Source organism: Lipotes vexillifer, unplaced genomic scaffold (genome assembly GCF_000442215.2).
Source record: "Lipotes vexillifer unplaced genomic scaffold, Lipotes_vexillifer_v1.1 scaffold382, whole genome shotgun sequence".
NCBI classification, from domain to species: domain Eukaryota; kingdom Metazoa; phylum Chordata; class Mammalia; order Artiodactyla; family Lipotidae; genus Lipotes; species Lipotes vexillifer.
In genome coordinates, this window is record NW_006780611.1 from 4,609,479 (window position 1) to 4,628,894 (window position 19,416).

The 19,416-nt window shown below is 56.2% G+C and overlaps 1 protein-coding gene across 1 annotated transcript in view; it reads left to right on the top strand.

Moving 5' to 3' along the window:
• The first annotated feature begins 193 nt into the window (after positions 1 to 193).
• KIAA0930 (KIAA0930 ortholog) overlaps positions 194 to 19,416 on the top strand; it is a 39,359-nt gene continuing 20,136 nt past the window's right edge. The window contains exon 1 of the mRNA XM_007453920.1: positions 194 to 257. Coding sequence (XP_007453982.1) covers positions 194 to 257 — 64 coding nt within the window. The remainder of the gene's footprint in view (positions 258 to 19,416) is intronic.

Here is a 19,416-nt window from a genome sequence, read left to right on the forward strand (position 1 = left end):
CGGGTGCGGCGCAGGCGATGAGCCGGGGCCCGGCATGGCCTCCGCGCGGCCGCCGGGCCGGGCCTGCGCCTCGGCACCCGCGCCCGCGGGGCTCCGGGCCGGGCCGCCCGCCCTCCCCGCCGCCGCCGCTGCCGCCGCCGCCTCCCCGGAGCCTGCGGGCGGCGCGGATGCCGAGGAGCGCTCGCTGCAGCACATGCTGCGCGCCATAGCCGAGGAGCGCGGCCGCCTCAGCCTGCGCCGCGAGGTCTGCGGCCTCGGTGAGTGGGGTCGGCCGGGGTCGAGGCCGGGGCCGCCGCGTCGTCGGGGTGTGCGCGCCTCTGGGTGTCTCTGCGCGTCTCTGTCTCTGCGTGTGTCTCTGTCTCTGCGTGTCTCTGGGGCTCCCTGCGTGTCGCATCCCCCACACGCCCCCGGCTCTCCGCGTCCGGCTGTTTCCTTTGCCTCCGCGTCTCCGTCTCTGATTTTGGTCCCGAGAGCGGTCCGGCACGCTCTCGTTCCTGTGTGTCTGTCTGTCTCCCGGGTCACTCGGCGTCTCCCTCTGTCTGCCCATACGGGCGTCTGCCCGTCTCCCTCCTTCCCCTCCGTGGCTCCACCAGGCCTCTTCCTTCTCCAAGAAGCCCTCCCCGGGGCCTCAGTGCCGCTGCAGGGAGTGCGGGCGCTGGATCTGGGGAGACCCGGAGCCCGACATGGCAGGGCCGGGGCCCCGGGGGCTCCGGGCAGACCTCCCTGCCAGCTGCCCCAGCCACCGTCCCAGCTCGCCGGGAGGGCAGGTCTCCGGCGTCCTGAAGCCTTTGTCTTCCCGCACCGCTCTGTCTGCACATTGGCTCTAACTGGGGACCTGTTGGACCGTCTCCCCATGAACCCACCCGCTTGGCAGCGGGAGCGGGGCCGGCCGCCTCTGGGTGTGATGCTGCTCTAAGGAGGCCCTAAGTCCTAGATGGGCCGGTGACGTGGGGTGGAGGTGCCCCGTGTGGTTTGAGAGAGCCTGGGGCTCCAGGTGTAGGTGGGGTCTCCCGGCGTGGCTGGGCGTGAAGTGATGGCTACTGACGTGTGGTGTTCAGACTAAAGCCCGAGGAGGCCGTTTTCTCTTTGAAAAGACCCCTCCCTTCTTCCTGCGGGAATGACTTCATACCACGTTCTCAGCCACCCCCCAGCCCCACCCTCATCCCCAGTCTGGGCTGGGGCTGTCTGAAGGGGCGACAGCATTTTGTGGAGAAGGGAATGTCAACCTTGGAGATTCTGCCAGACCCACTCCCTTTCATTCACCATTGGGGAAACTGAGTCCCAAAGAGCCAGCGCCTCCCCACCTAAGGTCACAAGGCATTCCAGGCCCCTCAGCAGGCCACACCCTGGAGGCTGGAAGACGAGAGGAAATAAATTTGCGGCCTCCTTTTTTGCAGGAGGCAGACGTGGTACTTCCCCTCAGCAGGTCTCAGCCCAGCCTGCCCTGGAACAAAGCTTTCCTCAAGCATGGGGGTGGGGATAGGGTGTCTACAGGCCGGGGTGGACGAGGACAGAGGTTCTTTGATCTCTTCTGAAAAGGTGTCACTAATTAGTTTCGAGCAGAAATGGAAGGGTCCTCATTCGTTCCTTCAGCACATGTTCATTGAGCACCTACTGTGTGCCCGGCTGCATGCCTGCCTGGCAGGCCGCCTGTCACCTGGCACAGAGTGTCTGAGAGGGGAGGGGTTGGAGGGACCATTGCTCAGGCCCCTCAGCCCTGTTTACTCAGCAGCTCCGGGCACCCCTCCTCACTCCCCTGTCAACACGGTCCTACTGTCCTCTGAGCATCTCTCTGCCCTGTTAGACAGTCCCTGCCCCCAGGAGCCTGCATTGCCACCCCCTAAGAACAATAATTTGCTGTAGCACCTGGCATTTCCTGAGCACTCAGTATGTGCCAGGTGCTTTACGCAGGCTCTGTCAATTTGATACTGACTTTGCCAGATACAAGAACATTATCTCCACTTCACCGATGCGGAGCCTGAAGTTCAGAGAGGCAAGACACTAGCCCAGGGATGGCCTGCGAGGAAGTTGTGTAGCTGGGATTAACCCCTGGTCAGTGTGACCCCAGTGCCTGTCCCCCCAGATGTCCCAACCAGGCCTTGCTGCACCTACTGCGCTGCATCTGGGGAGGGGACCTGCCCATAGTAGGCCAAGAGCACAGCCTGGTGGTTGCACTATTGCTGTGTCTCCCCTCCTGCCTCTAGTCCCCCCTCACGCACAAGCTCTTCCCATCTTAACCACCCCCAGCCCCTCAGAACTCAGTCCCTGTAGTGCTCTGATGCGCTGCACTTCTATTTCTGCTCTTTTCTGCGCCTGGAAAGCTACCTCATACTTAACCTGCCCTGCAAGCACGTGCAGGTCTCCCTTCAGGCCTCAGAGCTAATACTGCCACCCGGGGACCCTTCCTCCGCCCCCTGTCCTGCTGCCTGTGCTCTCTTTGTACCGGGTTCGCATCCAGTGGACGAACGGACGACTGTGGCACTGTGATGGTCTGTGTGGCTGTCTCCCCAGTTAGCAGGTGACCCCCCCCCCCCCCCCGCCGGGAGGGCAGGTCTCCGGCGTCCTGAAGCCTTTGTCTTCCCGCACCGCTCTGTCTGCACATTGGCTCTAACTGGGGACCTGTTGGACCGTCTCCCCATGAACCCACCCGCTTGGCAGCGGGAGCGGGGCCGGCCGCCTCTGGGTGTGATGCTGCTCTAAGGAGGCCCTAAGTCCTAGATGGGCCGGTGACGTGGGGTGGAGGTGCCCCGTGTGGTTTGAGAGAGCCTGGGGCTCCAGGTGTAGGTGGGGTCTCCCGGCGTGGCTGGGCGTGAAGTGATGGCTACTGACGTGTGGTGTTCAGACTAAAGCCCGAGGAGGCCGTTTTCTCTTTGAAAAGACCCCTCCCTTCTTCCTGCGGGAATGACTTCATACCACGTTCTCAGCCACCCCCCAGCCCCACCCTCATCCCCAGTCTGGGCTGGGGCTGTCTGAAGGGGCGACAGCATTTTGTGGAGAAGGGAATGTCAACCTTGGAGATTCTGCCAGACCCACTCCCTTTCATTCACCATTGGGGAAACTGAGTCCCAAAGAGCCAGCGCCTCCCCACCTAAGGTCACAGGGCATTCCAGGCCCCTCAGCAGGCCACACCCTGGAGGCTGGAAGACGAGAGGAAATAAATTTGCGGCCTCCTTTTTTGCAGGAGGCAGACGTGGTACTTCCCCTCAGCAGGTCTCAGCCCAGCCTGCCCTGGAACAAAGCTTTCCTCAAGCATGGGGGTGGGGATAGGGTGTCTACAGGCCGGGGTGGACGAGGACAGAGGTTCTTTGATCTCTTCTGAAAAGGTGTCACTAATTAGTTTCGAGCAGAAATGGAAGGGTCCTCATTCGTTCCTTCAGCACATGTTCATTGAGCACCTACTGTGTGCCCGGCTGCATGCCTGCCTGGCAGGCCGCCTGTCACCTGGCACAGAGTGTCTGAGAGGGGAGGGGTTGGAGGGACCATTGCTCAGGCCCCTCAGCCCTGTTTACTCAGCAGCTCCGGGCACCCCTCCTCACTCCCCTGTCAACACGGTCCTACTGTCCTCTGAGCATCTCTCTGCCCTGTTAGACAGTCCCTGCCCCCAGGAGCCTGCATTGCCACCCCCTAAGAACAATAATTTGCTGTAGCACCTGGCATTTCCTGAGCACTCAGTATGTGCCAGGTGCTTTACGCAGGCTCTGTCAATTTGATACTGACTTTGCCAGATACAAGAACATTATCTCCACTTCACCGATGCGGAGCCTGAAGTTCAGAGAGGCAAGACACTAGCCCAGGGATGGCCTGCGAGGAAGTTGTGTAGCTGGGATTAACCCCTGGTCAGTGTGACCCCAGTGCCTGTCCCCCCAGATGTCCCAACCAGGCCTTGCTGCACCTACTGCGCTGCATCTGGGGAGGGGACCTGCCCATAGTAGGCCAAGAGCACAGCCTGGTGGTTGCACTATTGCTGTGTCTCCCCTCCTGCCTCTAGTCCCCCCTCACGCACAAGCTCTTCCCATCTTAACCACCCCCAGCCCCTCAGAACTCAGTCCCTGTAGTGCTCTGATGCGCTGCACTTCTATTTCTGCTCTTTTCTGCGCCTGGAAAGCTACCTCATACTTAACCTGCCCTGCAAGCACGTGCAGGTCTCCCTTCAGGCCTCAGAGCTAATACTGCCACCCGGGGACCCTTCCTCCGCCCCCTGTCCTGCTGCCTGTGCTCTCTTTGTACCGGGTTCGCATCCAGTGGACGAACGGACGACTGTGGCACTGTGATGGTCTGTGTGGCTGTCTCCCCAGTTAGCAGGTGACCCCCCCCCCCACACACACCCACAGGGCATTGCCCAAGTCTGAGTCTCCTCAGTGCCCAGCATGGGGCCCATTAAGAGCAGAGCCCCAGGGCACACTCAGCAAATGAATGAGAGGATTACTTTCTGGGCTGGGGAATGAAGGGTGTGGATGGGCAAGGAAGTTGGGAACTTAAAGTCTTAGAAGGGCTCACGTTGCCCTTCTCTTTCATTTTTCAGATGAGAAATGTGATGTTCAGAGAGGGACAAGCTTAACAATGACTTCACGCCCAAAGTAGAGTTAGGACAGAATGATTGGCCCGAGCACCCAGGTGTGAGCCCAGAACGCCCTCCCCAAAGCACTTTCACCATGTCACCTGCTCATCTCCACTTTGCAGCTGGGACAACCTGTTACATTTATGAATTAACTTAAACCTCCCAGATTTTTGTTGTTGTTGTTTAATTAAAGCTTAGGTTGTTCAGAACTAACCTCAGGTTGTTTTGAAGGTATAAGGGAGCCTCTGGGGGAGACGCTTGACTCTGGACAATCTGTTGTCGTTTCCTTCCTTCCTCCCTTCCTTCCTTCCTTCCTTCCTTCCTCCCTCCCTCCCTCCCTCCCTTCCTTCCTTCCTTTTCTTTCTGCTGCGCCGGGTCTCAGTTGCGGCATGTGGGATCTAGTTCCCTGACCAGAGATTGAACCTGGGCCCCCTGCATTGGGAGCACAGAGTCTTAGCCACTGGACCACCAGGGAAGTCCCTCTTTTTTAAAAAAATAAATTTATTTATTTATATATTTATTTTTGGCTGCGTTGGGTCTTCGTTGCTGTGCGCGGGCTTTCTTTAGTTGTGGCGAGCAGGGGCTACTCTTGGTTGCAGCGCGTGGGCTTCTCATTGCGGTGGCTTCTCTTGTTGCGGAGCATGGGCTCCAGGCGCACGGCCTTCAGTAGTTGTGGCACGCAGGCTCAGTAGTTGTGGCTCGCGGGCTGTAGAGCGCAGGCTCAGTAGTTGTGGTGCTTAGTTGCTCCGCGGGCTTATTTGCTCCGCGGCATGTGGGATCTTCCTGAACCAGGGCTTGAACCCGTGTCCCCTGCATTGGCAGGTGGATTCTTAATCACTGCGCCATCAGGGAAGTCCCGCTGTTATCATTTGAGTCACAGTGTCTGTCTATGAGATGAGAGAAAGTGACTACCCCCTTCTCCCTGCCCACATTGTCTCTTGGTTGCATGATGAAAAGTTCCTTGGAGATCCAAGCCTGATTTTTGAATCTTGTCTACTGTGGCCTCTGCAGTAGAAGCATTTTTTTGAGGACTTGCTCCGTGCCAGGTGGGGGGATCAGCCTTGATCCGTGCTGCGTGGGGTGTAGGTGCAGTTGAGTGGGGATAGAGAGCCAGATACACAGGTGACTTGGCTGAAGTAAAAATCCTGCTGGAAGCAGCCAGGGCTGTGCAGGATTTTGAGCAGGATTTTGGTGTTTTATCCACAGGAAACTGCCTGTGATTCCAGGTAACAGGTGAGCCAGGCTGATGGCTGAGGCGGCCTGAGCGGGGCTCCAGAATCTCTGAGTTGGGAAGAATCAGGTGGTCCAATGCCCAAATGTTGTGTGATGCAGACGTCTGGACCAAAGGTGGAGATAGCCTGCCTGACACTTCCTCCTGGGGCTTGGGCCTTCTAATGGGCCCTGGACGTCAGCGCACGTATGCTGTGTGGGCAGGCTCCCTTCAACAGGGGCAGCACGCCCCTGGCGTTTGGTCAAGTCACGTGGACACGACCCGGGTCTGAGTGGCGGAGGGGCGCTGTGAGTGGAGGGGCCTTCCCTGTGCTGCTTGTCTTTGGGCCCTGCCTAGGCTGAGCGTTTTATTTTATTTTATTTTTTCAATTTATTTTACTGTATTGTTTTTTCCCATGGCCGCGGCTGGCTTGCAGAATCTTAGTTCCCCAACCAGGAATTGAACCCGTGCCCTCGGCAGTGAGAGCGCGAAGTCCTAACCACTGGACTGCCAGGGAAGGCCCCAAGGCTGAGCATTTTAGAGCTGTTTATTCTTGGGCCCTTGCCCCCTTTTAGGTGGCCTGGGGAATTTTCTCTCTCTCTGGAGTGCTGTGGGACAAAAGGAGTGTTTTCACATTCACCATTTCCTTTTATCGGCAAAATAATCCTCTAAGGTAGGTATCATTAAACTGCTCTCTTTGTCCTGGTGAAGACGCGCAGGTTTAGAGGTGAAGCAACATGCCCCAGTCCCATGGCCAGGAAGTGGCAGAATCTGTCTGGGCTCTTAGCAGGGGTGAAGCCCTCACACCTGTCCTCAGGTGCGTGTGGCCTGGCCGCCACAGGTGTGCTCAGCTGCCTGGCACGAGGTGGGCTGAGGAAGGGCCCACATCGAGGTGTGAGAGGTTGTGAGGGGCACAGAGAAGGGAGCCACCTTGGCCGACCAGGGGGGTTCGTGCAGGCGTGGCCTTTGAGAGGGGGTTAGGGTGGGCAGGACTTGCCTGGAGGAGCGGGGAGGCTTGAAGCCTGGCTGTGGGAGTTGAGGCTGGAGCGGTGTTTGGGGCTCCGAGTGCCCGGCTGGGACTTTGGTGTTCGCTTGGCCTGGCCTTCGGCAGCTCAGAGGGCGTTTGACTCGTGGACCGGCCGTTAGCACGAGGGATGCTGCTCACGTGCCGTGTGCCAGCCCCGCTGGACCTGCAGCAGCACCTCCTATGGAGGCAGGTTCTGTTAAAAGCCTATTTTGCAGATGAGGAAACGAAGCTTCAGAGGGGAAAGTGGTTCACCCAAGGTCACATAGCTGGGAGGTAGCAGAACTGGGGTTCCTGGGGTTCCAGCCGAGGCATGTCAGGTGCCAGTAGCCATCCTGCAGAGAGTTCTGGAATGAGCCAGAGGAGTACGGGGGAGACTGCCTTCCTGTGAGCCTCGCCTCTGTGCTGAACACCTACACGTGCCAGGCACCTGACACCACCCTGTGAATCGGGAAGAGGACCTTGCACGCTCAGCACAGCCCTCTGTCTTGCTCAGAGCAGTGTAGCTGGGTGTAGTGGTGGGCGGGGGATGTTCATGGGAGGTGTGGCTGGAAGGGAAGAGCCGGGGCCTAAGCACGCCACCATTTGGAGCTTCTGGGTCCACATCTGTAAAGTGGAGACAACAAAGTCTGTAGGGTCATGGAAATTGTCTGAGAAGTGACACGCACAGCCTCATGCCGCCCTGTGAGGACTGCAGGAGATGCGGCAGGAACAGACCCAGCACAAGCCCTGGCACGGCGTTGACCCTCTATGCTGTTTTGTTATAAAGGCCACAAACATCTGGCCCAGTGCCCGCCCGTGGAATTAGGGTTGGATTCAAGCTCTGAAGTTCAGACTGCTTTGCAGTGGCTGGGGCCAGTTTTTCTGGGTTCCCCTGGGGCCCCGGGCCCTCCGTCACCAAGGCAGGCAGAGCCAGTTCTGGGGCAGTGCAGCGGGGAGGAAGTGTGGCCGTTTAGAGTGGCAGTGGTGTCTCTTTCGGTTCCTGCGCCTATTTTTAAGGCCTGTGGGTTCCGGCCTCTATCCGTTTCTGGGGCTGGAGCAGCCCGGGCTGCTGCCGGTTTGGTCCTCTCCCAAGGCAGGGACTCTGCATCCTTCCAGAGAATGCTGAGGACGCTGGACCTCGCACTCTAAAGAGACTGAGGGTCATGGCTGCAGGGATTCTTGGCAAAGCGAGGAGGACCATCAGTTGTGTTGGCATTGTCGCCCCCTCCCCTGGCCTGGGCGCCAGTGCCCGCTCTGCTGCTGCCCTGAGGCCTCGCACAAGCCGTGCCCCCTCCTTGCAGTGCTGGCTTCTTATTTACATCTGCCTCCTTCACTGGGCCAGGCGGGCTCAGGAATACCAGCCGAGCCATGAGGCCACTGCAGAGAAGCCCCGAGCGGGACACTTGTTAAAAAAACAGCATCAAAATCCCCAGACAAATTTTTTCCAATTAAAAAATGTTACATGGGCTTCCCTGGTGGCGCAGTGGTTGAGAGTCCGCCTGCCGATGTGGGGGACACAGGTTCGTGCCCCGGTCCGGGAAGATCCCACATGCCGCGGAGTGGCTGGGCCCGTGAGCCATGACCACTGAGCCTGTGCGTCCGGAGCCTGTGCTCCACAACGGGAGAGGCCACGACAGTGAGAGGCCCGTGTACCACCAAAGGAAAAAAAAAAAGTTACATTAAAATATAGAAACTGGAAAATATAAAGAATGGAAAAAAATTACTCGTAGTTCCAATCACGCAGTCACACTGTTAACTTTGCAACATCTTGCTTTCCAATCTTTTTAAAGCCCCTTTAAAGAATACTTGATATTCTACGCATAAAGTTTCTTAATCATGCTTTCTCACTTAAAATTCCTAAAACATTTCCGTGTTGTTCAAACTCTAAACATTATTTAAATGATACAGGATAGTTGAGTGGATGTGCCATAATTTACTTAATCGGTTTTGTCTTGTGGGAAACTTAGCTTGGATCCAGTTTTTCACTCTTACAGATAGCTTGCAACAGGCCTCTTCATTTGTGCGAAGCTTTCTACATTTGGATGACTTCTTTCGGCTGCCAACCTGGGAGGCCATTTCTTAGAGGCTGCTTGTCTGACCCCCAAGGCAGGACTAGGACCATAGGTGGATGTGGCGGGTGGCAGACAGATGTTTACCAAACTCATGGAGAACCTTCTGTTATTTATTTACTTATTTTAATTTTTGGCTGTGTCGGGTCTTAGTTGCAAGATGCGGGATCCTCCGCTGCAGCGCATGGGCTTCTCTCTAGTTGTGGCGTGTGGGCTCAGTAGTTGCGGCGCCTGGGCTCTGTAGTTGTGGCATGTGGCCTCAGTAGTTGTGGCACGTGAGCTTATTTGCCCCACGGCCTGTGGGATCTTAGTTGCCTGACCGAGGATCGAACCTACATCCCCTGCATTGGAAGGCGGATTCTTAACGACTGGACTATCATGGAAGTGCCATGGAAAACTTTCTGAATCATTGGCATTGGTACAAACGGGAAGAAAGGTGAGTGGCGGGTGACGGCTTCCTGGCACCCGGGTGTGCCAGCTGCTGAGAGAGGATCCAGCCTCAGACGGGGCTTGGGGCCGGGTGCCTGCTGGTCGGTGATTCTCCAGGCCCGTCTCCTCCCTGGGATTGCAGGCTTGCCTGCTGAGAGGTGGAGGCAGGGGTCCTTTGTCCTGCAGCTGGAGACGGGGAGGCCTGGGAACTGAGTGGCCCAGGCTGCTCCTCCCCTCCAAGACCCTCTCACCTCCAGCTCTGCGCGGGCCCTGCCCGCCCAGCCTCGGGGACAACAGACGGTGGCCTCCGCGTCAGCACGGGTGCCAGGCTGCCTGTGCCCAGGCCCTGTGGGTGCAGTGCAGGCCTTGGTCCTGGCTCTTACCCACCGGGGGCTAGTGTGGGCGGGGAGACAGTGCTGGTGTGATTGGCAGCCCTCCAGTCCGTCCTCTTGCTGCTGCTGTGCGGCTTTGGGACAGGTGTTCTTCCGAGAGCGGACCTGACGTCCCTCTGCCTGACATCGCGCCCTCCTGGCATCGGGGCTGATCTGTCAGCTTGCTCCCCACCTCCTGGTTTTGGCTTAGGCAGCAGAGCATCCTCAGGGTCACAGCCGTCCTGGGGGAGCCGAGATGGACAAGAAAGATCCAGAATTCAACCAGCCTGTCGCTGTTGCTGTGCAGACAGGGAGGTGAAGCTCAGAGCGGGCCCTGGCAGACTGAGCACCAGAGCCAGAATGCCCGATGGGCCCTCCCGCCTGTTGTCTCGGTTCAGGTAAAGAGCTCGAGGCCCACTGGGGGCAGGGCGTCTGGGGGCCGAGGTAGGGGCTGCCCAGCTGGGGGAGGACCCTCTGCACTGTCCAGGCCGTGCAGGATGAGCATCAGCTCACTTGGGAGGGACCACCTTTTTAATATTTACTTATTTACTCTTATTTATTTGGCTGCGCCGGGTGTCAGTTGCGGCATGTGGGATCTTTTTTAGTTGCTGCATGCGGGCTTCTTAGTTGCGGCACATGGGATCTAGTTCCCTGACCATGGATCGAACCCGGGTCCCCTGCATAGGGAGCGTGGAGTCTTAACCACTGGACCACCAGGGAAGTCCCTAAAAAGGGAGTCTTGTGTCTGATGGGATACAAGACAAATACCCTGTTAGCCTGAGTCTTTTAAAGCAGCGGTCCCCAACCTTTTTGGCACCAGGGACTGGTTTCGTGGAAGACAGTTTTTCCATGGACGGGAGTGTGGCGGGCGTGGGATGGTTTGGGGATGATTCAAGCACATTACATTTATTGTGCACTTTATTTCTATTATTATTACATTATAATATATAGTGAAATCATTATACAGCTCACCATAATGCAGAATCAGTGGGAGCCCTGAGCTTGTTTTCACTTGCCATTCACTGATAGGGTTTTGATATGAGTCTGCAAGCAACTGATTTATTACAGTCTCTGTGCAGTCAAACCTCCCTGCTAATGATAAGCCGTATTTGCAGCCACTGCCTGGCGCTAGCATCACTGCCTCAGCTCCCCCTCAGATCACCAGGCATTAGATTCTCATAAGGAGTGCACAACCTAGATCCCTTGCATGCACAGTTCACAGTAGGGCTCGCGCTCCTACAGGAGGCGGACCTCAGGCGGTAATGCGAGCGATGGGGAGCGGCTGTAAATACAGATGGCGCTTCGCTCACGAGCTGCTCACCTCCTGCTGTGCGGCCCGGACCGGTAGCAGTCCGTGGCCTGGGGGTTGGGACCCCTGTTTTAAAGGATGTGTTCTTTGCCTCCCTTGAATGACCAGTGGATACGTGAGAAATGTCTCTTGGCAAAGTGAAAAGGAGAGGGGCTTAATTTTTAGTCCTGTAGTTGGAGGTGCTGTCGCTGTTTATCTTTAGTGTAAAAATCCTTTGGTTTGGGACGTGCTTTGAATCTTGACTGTTTACACTTGGGACAATACTTACGACAGAACAAATGAGAAAAGCAGAGTACAAACTGCTCTTTACGAGGAGTGTGTACTACCAAGATCATCAGGAAAGAGCCCGACTTTTACAAAGGGCTCTGCTGCGTCCTCACTGGTGCTCACAGCTGCTGAGCGGAATCATGGGCGGGTCTTGTCCCTGTTTACAGAGGGGGATTGAGGCTCAGAGTGACGGGGACCTCGAGTGAGGCGGGCCTGGGCTTCTGCCTTCTCGTTCGTTCTGGAACGTTGCTCACGGGCACCATTGCAGCCGTACCACCACCCAAGACCCTTGTGCCAGTTGATTGCTCACCTTTTCTGCAATCTCCACCCCTCTCTCAGTGTACATTTTTAGGTAACCGTAGTCACTGTTGCCTCCCTTTTGCAGGCCATAGCGACTGAGCACCCGGGGATGCAGAGCTGGACTGGGCTTGGCCCTGCTTCCCGGGGCTGAGAGCTTCCCCGGGAGATGGTAGTGGCAGGTGGGTAGAGGGTAACCGATCATGCCGCCCCCTGATGCCGCCCACACCCATCACGGACCAGCCCAGACACTCCCTGGACCAGCCCCCACTGCTGACTGCCCTCGGACACCCGTCTCCCCAGAGTGTGTCGCCTCCAGCTCAGCCTGATCAAGACTGGGCGAGGGTGGGCCCTTCACCTGCCCCTCCAGCTGTGGCCGTGTTCTGTCTGCCCTGAGCCATCCCTCATCCCCACCTGGGTCACCTGTGGGCTGGACTACACCAGCGCCCGCGCCTGGTCCTCTGTCCCACCACAGCTGCCTCTCCCGACTGTGTCATACTCTGCTGCTTACACCCCTAAAAACCGCTGAGGCCTACAAGTCAGAGTTCAAGATCCTTTCTGACCTGGCCCTGCTGATAGCTAAGCCCCAGCCGTGCGAGTCATCTCGGGGGGCACCTCCACACTTTGCCACTCTGTCGCCCCATCTGTCAGAGGAGCCTCACCTCTGAGTTCTCGGCTCAAGGGCCCATCTGGCCCTTTCCTGACCCCTTGAGAGGATCAGCTGCCCCCCACCTTTGTTCTTGACGGCACCTGTACCGATTTCCGCCATCAGTCCTGTGACGCTGCATAGCCTCCTGTGTGTGACTTCCTTTCCCTCACCCCCTGGGGTCCCCTGCAGGGTCATTGGCACTGGCTCTGCATCCCTTATGCCAGCTCAGGGTGAGACTGACGGTGGAGCGAGGCCCAGGGAAGGGGCTGTGAGGGGAGTGCGGGTGATGAATCGATGGGTTGGTATCTGTTGAGTGAAGAGGGCGGTCATTTCTTGGGGAGGTGGCCCTTGAGTGGAGCCGTCCTCACGGGGGTCCCGCCTGGGCAGAGACAGAGCAGGGAAGGAGGCAGAGGAGGCTCAGAAATTAATTTTCCCTGAATGCTGTGTCACTTTGGGGAAGTCACTGCAGCTCTTTGGGCCTCCGTTCTCCTGGCAGAGTAGGACTGATTACTGCCCTGCGTCCACCTCGGGCAGAGGCCAGCCTCCAGACCTAGAGCATCAGAGAGTGTCACGGAGGCTGCCTGTGACAGGTGGCGGCCCTGGGTCAAGTCCAGGGGGCCTGTGGGAGTCTCTGTGGGCAGGGCCCTTCCCCCTTCCAGCTCTCAGTTTCCTCTTAGGTGAAATGGGGAGAGGAACGTTGGCGTGGACCACTGTTCGCAGCCCGTGGTTCTGGGATGTGTGGTCAGCAGTCCACGGGCATTACTGCCTAAACCCGAGGCACTTGAGAAAAGCAGGGCCAGTTACACTGCACCTCAGGGAGGTCAGTGCCGCTCTGTGCTCTGATTCAGGGACAACGGAAATGAAATAGGAAGAAGCAGAAGTAGGAATGATTGCACACGCCACCCTGCAGCCCAGAGATGGAAGTAAGAACCCGGTCGTCCCACCACCCAGAGCTACACCGTCACACTCGGGGCTGTAGCTTTCATGCCCGCCGAGCCCCCCAGCTCTGTCTGCAGCTCCATCCTACGGATCCACAGCACCTGGTGGCTGGTGCTGCCTCGGGTGGTCCCCAAGACTTCGCCCCCTGCCAGGAGGCGGGGGCCTAGTGTTCCAGCTTCCTCCTGACCCGGGGAGGAGGGAGCTGCCCCCCGCGGGGCTCATCAGCTCTTGCTCAGCTCCTGGGAGCCCTCGTCCCGCTCCGTGTGGCAAACCCCAAGGAGTCGACTTAGGCCGGAGCTGCTGAGCCGCGCAGGGAGCGGGGATGGCATCATCTCAGGCGGGGCATGTGTCTGGGAGCCTCCCTGCGAGTCTGGCTGCCGCCCCTTTACTGCAGACTCAGCACTGGGTCGTTCCCATAGCAGCCTGTGGTGAAGGGGGGTGTCACCCCTGCCGGCAGACGAAGATGAGACTGAGAGAGGGGAAGGCCCTTGTTCAGCATCCCAGGTAGTCAGTCTGGGTTCTGGGCCCAGCTCTCCTGGACTCGAGGCTGTGGCCTGTCCCTCTCACGCTTGGACACCCATCTCTCCAGGGAGAGGCATTTGGCACCTTGTTTTCCGTGTGGCTTCGCCCCGGTCTAGTCTATGAAGAATAACCCCACCCCCTGTCTGTCGTCACAGAGAAGGAAGTCTTAGAAGAAGTGAGAATAAAGGAGGGAAATGAAAGAGGAGACAGGCTGGGGAGTGCGCATTCCTGGGGAGAAAGCTGCGGCCGGGATGGAGCAAGGGAACCACGACCCCAGGAGTGAGGAGAAAGGAGACAAGCGGCCCCTGGGGGAGGGGTGGGGGCGTGTTTGGAGGGACTAAGCTAGGTGACATTGAAGGTAGAACACCTGAGGGGCAGGTGTCCTTTGGGTCTGCCCAGGGGCCGGGGGGTGGGGGGGACTTGAATCCTAGCTTCACGCAGTGTGTCATCAGCTTTGCATCCTGGCACATTGGAAGCGCTTGGTAAACGTCAGCCCGGAGCCCGAAGCCTGCAGGAGTAGGTGCTGGGGCACAGCGGTGAGCAAGACAGTCCCTTCCTCCTGGACTCACTGGGTGGGTTGGTCCCGCTGTGCCTGGTCCCCAGCTCTGAGCCCGGTCCATGGGCCAGGACCAGGTGCACCAACACGGCCTGGGGTTTTTGGGTTTCAGCATCTGCTCTGGCGCAGTGGTGGGAGCAGGTGGGCTGTGAGCCTCTTGCAGTGCTGGCCAGGTTTCTGGGCTTCTGTCACGCGCCTCGTGCTGCATGGCGCGGTGGGGCGGGGGCAGGAGGAGGTGGAACAGGGACCAGGGCAGTGATCTGGGCGGTGACCAGGTGATCACAGCCCAGGAAGGTGGGGAGGGTGGGCGGGAGGCGGGAGCCGCGGTGGCTGGGTCGTGGCTCCTGTCGGGGCTGGGGCACCTTGTGTGGGTGTCCACCGAAGATCCCTCAGGAGAATGGCACCTTGTCTTGGAGGCCGGTTTATGTGTCAGAGCAAAGCAGTGAGTCAGGAGTTTGAATAAGGCCACGTCAGTGACGGGCTCCTAGGAGATGGGAATTTGAATGTGGAGCTCCTGTTTTGGCCTGATAACTGCTTAGGCGAGATCGAAGCCCCCTGGGAAGAGGTGGTGGGGAGCGAAGTGGCCGCAGTCCTGTGACGGTGGCCGCAGGGCTGCAGGGGTTTGCAGGCATTGCTGTTCTGGAGAATGCGGAGGATTGCTTTTGGGAACTGTGGGCCGTGGGAACTGAAGCCCCACCCTTGAAAGTGGCCTTGAGATCGGGGTCCGGGTTTGTTTCTCACTGCACCTGGGGCCTCAGGCGATGCCCGGCACGGAGCAGGCTCAGAGTGGGTGCTGAACCCGACTTGGATTCCAGTGCCAGCTCCCATCGTGATCTTGCTGGGTAAGCAGGACCGAGGGCCTCCTGGGGGTGACCTGAGGGCTGCAGGAGCACTTTTAAGGGTTTCGCAACATTGCGCATATTGTGAGAAGGGACAGCGGCTTTGGGTTTCAAAGCTGCCGTGGTGTTCTCTGAGTAAACTGGAAAACCGGAGTGCAGTCACGCAGTTGTTTGTTCAACATTCACTGACTCCCTGCTGTGGGCCCTGCCCTATGGTGGGTACCTGGTCACCCTGCCAGTGAGGTGCCTTGTCATGGTGGGAAGGGACACATTAGTGTGTTCGTGTGGCAGGCTTAGAAGGCAGCTCTGGGCTGTGGTCTGGCTCTGCCATGTGCCAGCAGTGCGACATCAGATAAGGGAATCAAACCTTGAGCCTCGATTTCCTCATCAGTTAAATGAAGGTAGTTACATTATCTCACAGGGTCTTTGTGAAGATCAAATGAGATAAAGTGGCTCAGGTGGGTCAGGGGAGGTGCGTGGGGCGGGTGGTGGGAACAGGCCCCAGGGATGTGATGGCCAAGCTGACTTGCACAGTTCGGGTTGGGACGGGCCTAGGTCCCCGTGGTGTGGCCCAGGAAGACTCCATGTTGAGGGCCGGGGTGGCCTGAGGACGCGCAGGGTGTTTGGTCAGGGGCGAAGGGAGGGGGCTGCAGCATGGGGGACCACAGCGCAGACTGGAGGGGCTGCCTGGAGGGCCTGGCTCCTCTGGGGAAGGAGGCTCGACTCTTTCCGGGAGAAGGGGGCCAGGCAGGTGATGGGCTCTCCCGACCCGGCCGCCTTGCCGCCCTTGAGAGCCGGTGCTTGCCTTAGGCTGGAGCGGAGGACCGGCCTGGCCCATGGGATCCGCTCACGTGGGGACCCGTCTGACCAGTACTGCTACATCCAAGTGCCTCATCAGGGCAGCCCCGGGCCTCCCTGGGCAGCTTCTTTGTCTTTTGTGCCCTGAGGGAGGGTCTCCAGCCCACGAGGGGCACTGAGAGGCACGAGTTGATGAAAGGCCTATTGAGGGGCCACAGAAGCCTATTCATGCTGCTCTGGCTGCCGGGGGGGCGGAAGCAGCCAAGGGCTGCATTGGACTCTCCCCAAAGAGGCCAGTTGACCACCCCCCAGCCTTTGGGAGGGGCCAGGCTGAGCCGAGGCGGTTCTCAGGAGGTCCCTCTCGGGGCCCTTGGCCCAGGTGGCCCTTGGACGGGCTGGGCATCGGGCATCTACAGGCCGTGGGTCATACCTCTGCCCCTTCCTTCTCCCCACAGCAGAGAGACTCTGTCTCAAACCCTTCAGGGGTCCCCGGTCCTCTGAGGATAAACGCAAAGCCCCCAACCCAGCCAGGAGGCCCTGTGCAGTCGCGTCCTCTCCAGCTCGGCCTCCCACATGGCATCCTGGCTTCTGGACCCTTTCCTATCTCGGCCTCACCAGGAGGACCTTGGATGCTGTTCCCACCCCCCACCAGGAAACTCCCCTCCTCGGGCCATGCTCCTGATGCCCCAACGAGGCGCGGCACCCGTCATGCAGGCTCAGGGGACACAGCCTGCCCTCCCGACCCTCCCGAGGCAGCGTCCTGCTTGTCTGTGTGAGTTGCTGATAAAAATCCTCCTCCCCCTCAGCGCCAGGTAGGCAGGGTCCGTGCTGGATTCTGGTCCCCGCCCCACGCAGCACTGAGCACCCAGCCTTGAATGGTGGCACGTGGTAAATGCTTGCTTCAGCTTAAGCAAGATGTGGATGGCTGGGTTCAAGTACCAGCTGCAGCCGAGGTGAGGATGGCAGGTGGTTAGCACAGCGCCTGGCACACGGTGAGTCCTTGGTGCTGTTTAGATGCACAGCGTATTATTAATACACTACAAAAACAGGAAAAAGTTGTCATTCCCCCACTCTCGACACTAACCACTGTGGGCGTTTGGGTTCAGCTTCCTTTCAGTCTTTCTTCTTAGGCATTTTTTAAAAAAAGCAATTTCCTTCCTTCAAGCATTATGTACAATTTTTGTGGCCTGCTCGTTGTTTTTTGCTGTTCTTTTTTCTTTAGCTTTCTATCATAAACATTTTCCCAAGTAACTGCATTGTGATTAAAAATGTTTGTTACTCTTGGAATAGGTAAACATGGTCAGGGCACAATATTCAAATGTCTGAGAAGAGTCATAGAGAAAAGGCCAAGACGCCTTTCTCCTCCCTGGTCTCTCTCCAGAGGCCGTGATAACACTGGCAATGATGTAAATAACACTTGCTGACCCTGGGCCCCTGCTCAGTGGCAGCCTGGTTGGGCTTTGAGGGTATCAACTAATTAAAAACTCCGAACAGCCCCGAGGGTTGGGTTCCGTTATCCCAGTGCCCCAGCCTCTCACCCCACAAGCGCTTGGGTCATTATGAACGATTCGCTTTTATATGAATATAAAACCTCTAATATTGTTAGCTCATATTTCCCCTCGCTTCATTTACCCGAGATCTTTTCTTAGCGGTACAGATAGACCTGCTTCGATTCGTGTTTGAAAGCTACACGGTATCCCATTCTGTGAATGATCTCTCATTTATTCAGTTAACTTTCCTGTTGATGGGACCATTCTAGTACTTTGTAAGCAGTGCTGTAGGAATTACAGAATTTTACACGGCCGGGTGGAAGACTGTAGGAAAAACCCCTCAGGGGAGGAGCTGCTGGGTCAAAGGGAAAAGCAGTTGTGGTTTTGTTGCCCAGCTCTCTCGTTACAAATTTCATCAGTTTATTATCCTGCTGCCAGATATGAAGTCCCCATTTCTCCACACCCTCTTCAGTGTGGAATGTTGTCAGGCGTTTTGATTTTTTCACATCTGATAGGTGAAACATAGAATTTTTCAGTTTTCATTTACATGTCTCTAATTGTGTGAAGCTGAGCATAGTTTCCTGTCTTAGAAGACATTTATCTCTCCCTTTGCCTTTCCGTCCTGTTTCCTTTTATTATGCAGTGTATGAAGCTTATTAAGAAAATTTACCCTCATTTAAGAGTTCCAGTGATTTTTCCAGTGTGCTGTCTGTTTTTGCCTTTGTTTCTGTTGTGTGGGGGGTTTTTTTCCTATGGAAATTTTTTATGTTGTTTGATTTATCTATCATTCTTTTCGTTTTTCTTTTATTTATTTCTTGTCTTTTCTTGTTTTTTTTTTTTTTTTTTTTTTTTTTTTTTTTTTTTTTTTTTTTTTTTTTTTTTTTTTTTTTAATCATTCTTTTCTTTGACTGCCTTTGTGTTCTACTCAGAAAGGCTTTCCCCTTTCTGAGAGAATAAAAAAATTCACTCAAGGTTTATTTGATTTTCTTATGATTTTCCTTTTGGCATCAGAAGTTTTTCTTTTTTTGGAGTTGGTTTTCACATGACCAGGGGCCCAACCTTATTCTTTTTCCTCAGCTGTGGCCAGTTGTTCCAAGACCAACTGGTGAAGAACTGCCTTCATCCTACTGATTGGAAGGATGAATATTTATATAAACTAAATTACCATGTATTTTCATTCTGCTTTTGTACTTTCTGTTCTGTTCTATTGATCTAATTGTGTACCAGTACCACCTTGCTTTCATTAATCACTCGGTTCATTTCATTTATTCACTTAATTAGCCAATATTTGTTGTTTCCTATAGGCCAAATACTATTCTAGGAGCTAAGTGTACAGCAGTGAACAAGACGATCAAAGAGGGAAGATGCTCTGTTAAAAGAGATCTGTTCCAGTAAGGCAGGTGCTGGCACACGATGGCCCCAGGCCACCTCCAGCCTGCTGCCTCTTTTGGTAAATAAACTTTTAATGGGACATAGCCATGCCCCCATTTCTTTATGTATCGCTAGGGGTGATTTTGTAGTTGAGACAGGACCGTGTGGTCTGCAGAGCCTAAACTATTTTCTATCTGGACCTTAACAGAAAAAGTTTGCTGGCTCCTGTACTCAGGAAAGACTGAGAGCAAAGAAGATAGGTAAAAAATATATGATGCTATAGAGTGATAGGTGCTATGGCGGAAAATAAAGCAGGAAGTGGGGTAGGGACTGTTGGGGTGGATTTACCATTTTAAACGGTGGTTTGGGGAGGCCTCCCTGAGAAGGTAGGTGTTTGAGAAAGGAGCCAAGGGGAGGTGAGGACGTCAGCCTCATGGAGGATTGAGAGCAGGGATGGGGGATTAAGGGAGGGTTTTTGGTTTGTTTCCTTAAAGTTGGGTGACTCTTGAGTTCTTTCTTAGGGTTAGAAGAAGAAACCAATCCATGGTAGCTTAGACAAAAAGAAATTTATTAAAATAACCAACAAAGGGGCTTCCCTGGCCAGTGGTTAAGAATCCGCCTTCCAGTACAGGGCACGCGGGTTCGATCCCTGGTCGGGGAACTAAGATCCCACAAGCCGCGGGGCAGCTAAGCCCACGCGCCGCAACTACTGAGGCCACGCGCCTCAACTACTAAG